The following is a 5,000-nucleotide window of genomic DNA, read 5'->3' as shown; positions in this document are numbered from 1 at the left end:
AGCCTTCCGTTTGCTGTGTCGTGTTGTTCTTGTCAGTCTGGAGTCTCTCCAAGTGCACGTGTTGGCCTATCTGCACCGTGAGTAGATGTTTGCCTCATGGCCTGACTGCCCCAATGTTGTGGCTGTGCTGTTGTTCCCAAGTCTGCCCCACAAATAGACCGACACTGCTTTCTTCGTCAAGTTCGCAAGCCCAGCGTCACGTGTTATTGCGGTGAATTACACTTTCAATTCATCCCAATACGCACGCCATCACATCACTACGTCTCACATTCACATCCGTCCAACAACAGAACGGGCCCATTTGTCACATAAATGCGTCAATCAACACAACTTCCTTGATCGAATAAGACAATCTATTATTCACGTGATAACTTGCTATGCTGTAACACAAGACATCAAAGTCGCACCGCCAATACACACACGCGCGTGTTTGCGTGCACACACAAACACACACGCACACACACACGCACACACACACACACACGCACACGCACACACACGCACACACGCACACACACACGCACACACACACACACACACACACAAACACACACACAAACACACACGTGTCCGTCACAGCTCGTCCTTCGCGTGTGCACTGCTGGGTTGGTCGTACTCGTGTGTGCCAATCAATTTCAGCGCCTCAAAGTTGCGGTCGCGCGTCGCCTTCTCCCGGACGCTCAGTCCATCCGAACACACGCGCGCAGGATTCGCCCCAGACTTCAGCAGTAGCCCAAGCACTGGCAGTGGTGGTGATGGTGGTGGTCATCGTTGTGAAGATAGCGGTGACGATACAGCAGTGTGGTGGTGGTGGCGTGAACAAGCGGTGAGATAATGAAGTTCATGAGGAATTGTGGACGTGTGTATGTGTGGATGTGGACAAGTTCGTGCTTGCAAGTGTGCGTTCAGAAATGGGAACGATGAGTGAAGACATACGCTTGTTGTTCGATGTTGCGTACGCAATCTCCAGTGCATGCTGTCCACGCTTATTAACACGGTCTGGTTTTGCACCTGCATTGGAATTGAAGTTTGTGGAAACATTGGTCGAGCCGTGTGACGATTGGCAGGACGGAGCAGGAAGGGGTGCGTAGCAACTGCAACACACACACACACACACACACACACACACACACACACACACACACACACACACACACACACGACACACACACACACACCTCGTTGCAGCAAGAGCTGTGCGACGCGCGTGTGTTTCCCCTGCGCAGCAAGGAGCAGCGCCGTGTTCCCGTTAACGTCAGCAAAGTTGACTTCGGCACCAGCGGATATGAGCGCTTCCACCACATCATGGTATCCACGCTCGGCCGCCGTGGACAGCGCAGTGGCACCTGCACGCGAAGTTCATGATGCGTAACACATGTGAGCGAGACATGCGCGAGCGTGTACATGTGTATGTGTGTATGTGTATGTGTGTGCGTGTGCGTGTGTGTGCGTGTGTGTGCTTGAGTTGAGCAACGAGCGACGATGGAGCCAAGCAATGACTTGGCACCTGTCACCATCATCAACAGCAGCAACAGCAGCAACAGCAACAACACCAGTCACCCCTCCTCCTCAGCAGCAACAGCGGCAACGGCAGCGGCAACAGGCACCACCTGTAGAGATGCGGGCGTTGACAGCTGCCCCTGCCTCAAGTAGTGTTGTCACTGCGGCCACAGAACCAGACTGTGCAGCCGCATACAGCGCCGTCGATTTGAATCCCGCGGCAGACGCGCGCGTGTTCGGATCCGCTCCGCCATCGAGCAGTGCTCGCATCTGGCGCAAAGCAAGAGAGGGGAGAGGGGAGGTGATGATCAGGTTGATACGGCTGTCAATGTGCGTGTGCGTATGCGTGTGCGCGTGTATGTGTGTATGTGTGTGTGTGTGTGCGTGTACGCGTGCATGTGCGTGTGTATGTGTGTGTGTCCTCTTGTTCAAGGTGCATTTGGCAGTCGACTGCGCATCCTCACCACGGCTGTGCGTCCGCGCTGTGCAGCGATCATCAGCGGCGTAAGACCCGTCATCGCTGACTGCACCGTTGAAGAAGAACGCGAACAAGCGGAGGAAGAGGAAGATGGAGGGATGAGAAGGAAACGAACACATTAGTAGCGCTCAACACACGCGAGTCGCAGGTTATGCAGACACACACACACACATTACATACATGCGTACATGCGCACAGCCACCATCACCTGCGCGTTGACATGTGCGCCGCGGGAGAGGAGGAGGTTGACAGTTGCAACGTTGGACCCGCGAGCAGCAAAGTGAAGCGGTGTCTCACCATCGCCGTCCACACCATCCACAGACGCGTGATTGGAATCCAGCATCTTGAAGATGGAAGGCGTCATGCCACAACGTGATGGGTGCATTGTGGGGTATGGTGTGTTTGTGGAAGGAGTGAACCAGTGTTGGTGAGGCAAACGACAAGAACAACACATTGTACAGCAGCAGCAGGAACAACTTCGCAGATGTACGTGAGCACTGCACAGTCATGGCAACGCACATCCATGCACTGCATGTCATCTTCACAAGCATGCAAATAACGCAATCGCACTCACGTGCATCACACACGCACACACTCATTCGCATACGCACGCACATCACAGACCCACGTACCGCTTGAAGGAAGTGTATGTGCCCGTACTGTGCCGCAATGTGTGCACACGTGCTTCCATCCTCCGTTGCATCAGAGAGCTGTGCGCCGTGCTCAAGCAATAGCTTGATTGCATCACTCCTGCCCATCGCGCACGCAACGTGCAATGGGGAAGCGCCCTGCTTGTTCCTCGCGCGCACGCTCGCGCCGCCCTCAAGCAGCACCTGCGCCATGTTCATTCGCCCGCGCGTGACCGCGCGGTGCAGCGGTGTGTCACCTGTCTGCTTCATAGGCGCGTCGGGGTTGCCTCCGTAGTGCATGAGCACGCGGGCGATGGCTGGCCTGTTGTAGTCGACAGCCGTCCACAGTGGTGTTGCGCCCTGCATGCTGTCTGTTTGCGGCACACCGCGCCGCAGCAGAGCACGCACAACCTACGGGTGATGGGTGTGTTGTGTGTGTGTGTGTGTGAATGTGTGTGTGAATGTGTGTGTGTGTGTGTGAACAGACAGTGAGCCATGTTTGATACCGCCACCTTTACCCTCTTGCTTCAGCACGTACGTCGATGTGACCATTCTCGACAGCAGCGTGTAGGGCAGTTGCGCCGTTGCCTTGTTCAAATCCCGCGGCACTCGGATCTGGTGTACGCATCAATCACACACACACATATGTACACACACGCACACACGCACATACACACATACACATATGCACACACACGCACACACACATGCATGAGCACGAGCGCAAGCAGTGGAGGTCATTCAACGTTTGGACGCCAATGACGGCAATGCCATGCATGCTATCATGTGGTCATGGGGTGCGTGCGATTACGAGCACGACCAGACCCAAGTGTGCGTGCATGAGTGCAAGCATATGTGTGTGCATGACCCTCAACCTCGTGCATGTGTACCTGCGGCGGGCTGATTGAACTGGCTCGCCCACTGAAACATCTCCGTCTCGTCATCTGTCGCGCCAACAGCGGTCGGTACACGCGACCCGGCACCCTGAGTGGCGACATGGGGATGATGATGGTGGCGGTGATGATGGATGAATGGATGAGTGGTGATGGTTGTCATGGTAGTCGTGGTAGTCGTGGTGGGGGTTGGTAGTCATGGTGGGGGGTTGGTGGTCGTGGTGGTTGTGGTATCAATGAAGAACGAGTGAAAACTGCCCAGAGCAGACGTCACGCCACAGAAGGGAATCTCACGTCAGAGGAAACGCGAGCGACGTGCGTGTTCGCGGCGGCTGTCGGCATTTCAAAGGAGGAGTCCGCCTCTGATTCAAGCAGCACCTGATGGCACCAAGCGGATGAGAGTGAAGTGCATGTCAGTTCACGTCAAACACGACCGCGACACACACACACACACACACACACACACACATGCACTCATGCACACACACACACATGCACACACACACACACATGCACACACACACACACAAATTCACACATGAACGCGTGCATACGTGCGCCCACCTCGACCATGCGGGTGAATCCCTTCTGTGCAGCGAGATAGAGGGGTGTGGTGTCGCCAAGCAGCAGCGCATTCACATCCGCACCGCACGTCTGATAATGATGATCGCAGTGGCACGGACCAGTGGCAGTGGCGGTGGTGATCAAGAGAAAGAGTGAGAAAGGAACCGAGAGAGAGAGAGATAGAGATGACGACAGAAGACACAGGAAAGGCAGAGAGAAGTGCAGCGGTGCCGACAGCACAGCACACACACACACACACACACACACACACACACACACACACACACACACACACACACACACACACACACACGCACACTCGCTCTCACTCTCACTCTCTGTCACACACACACACACACACACGCACGCGCACACACACACACACACACACACACACACACACACACACACACACATCCTCACCTGGATGAGGACACGGGCGACAGCGGTCTGGTTGGAGTCTGCGGCAATGTGGATGGGACGGCCACCGTGGGTTTTCTCCGCTTCAACATTCGCCCCGCGCTCGCACAGCAGCGCAACCGCCTCCGGCTGGCGTGGCGGCATTCATCAAACCGCGCGGATGACGATGACGATGATGATGAGGTGACGCAGTGCACACGACCATACACGTGTGTGTGTGTGTGTGTGTGTGTGTGTGTGTGTGTGTGTGTGTGTGTGTGTGTGTGTGTGTGTGTGTGTGTGTGTGTGCGTGCGTGAGTGAAAATTTGTGAGTGCTGGATGGAAGGATCAGGGAAGTGCACTGTTCGAGTTGGTGAGGTGACATCAGGTGATCACCACCTCAACCCCACGCGTCGCCCACTCAACTATGCAAATGGCTCGCTCACCTGTCCCATTTCGGCAGCAAAGTGCAGGGCCGTGCTGCCGGCAAACTTGTGTCTGGAAGCACCAGAGGACGAAAGGGCGGGATTAATGACA

At 55.4% G+C, this 5,000-nt stretch overlaps 2 protein-coding genes across 2 annotated transcripts in view; one reads left to right on the top strand and one right to left on the bottom strand.

Annotated features, from left to right (window-relative positions):
* Window positions 1-199, top strand: part of PTSG_05888 (zinc finger Ran-binding domain-containing protein 2) — a 3,333-nt gene extending 3,134 nt beyond the window's left edge. The window contains exon 10 of the mRNA XM_004992724.1: window positions 1-199. This exon is cut by the window's left edge and continues 729 nt beyond it. The gene's annotated coding sequence lies outside the window, so the exon portion shown is untranslated.
* A 322-nt stretch (window positions 200-521) lies between these two features.
* PTSG_05887 (ankyrin repeat protein) overlaps window positions 522-5,000 on the bottom strand; it is a 5,447-nt gene continuing 968 nt past the window's right edge. The window contains exons 3-15 of the mRNA XM_004992723.1: window positions 4,910-4,961; window positions 4,488-4,613; window positions 4,065-4,154; window positions 3,795-3,878; window positions 3,498-3,591; window positions 3,146-3,222; window positions 2,611-3,018; window positions 2,187-2,321; window positions 1,965-2,024; window positions 1,611-1,770; window positions 1,179-1,346; window positions 937-1,011; window positions 522-740 (exon numbers count right to left, since the gene is read on the bottom strand). Coding sequence (XP_004992780.1) covers window positions 574-740; window positions 937-1,011; window positions 1,179-1,346; window positions 1,611-1,770; window positions 1,965-2,024; window positions 2,187-2,321; window positions 2,611-3,018; window positions 3,146-3,222; window positions 3,498-3,591; window positions 3,795-3,878; window positions 4,065-4,154; window positions 4,488-4,613; window positions 4,910-4,961 — 1,696 coding nt within the window. The 3' untranslated portion in view covers window positions 522-573. The remainder of the gene's footprint in view (window positions 741-936; window positions 1,012-1,178; window positions 1,347-1,610; window positions 1,771-1,964; window positions 2,025-2,186; window positions 2,322-2,610; window positions 3,019-3,145; window positions 3,223-3,497; window positions 3,592-3,794; window positions 3,879-4,064; window positions 4,155-4,487; window positions 4,614-4,909; window positions 4,962-5,000) is intronic.

Source organism: Salpingoeca rosetta, assembly GCF_000188695.1.
Source record: "Salpingoeca rosetta unplaced genomic scaffold supercont1.15, whole genome shotgun sequence".
Lineage (NCBI taxonomy): Eukaryota > Choanoflagellata > Craspedida > Salpingoecidae > Salpingoeca > Salpingoeca rosetta.
This window is presented reverse-complemented; position numbering and strand designations above follow the sequence as displayed.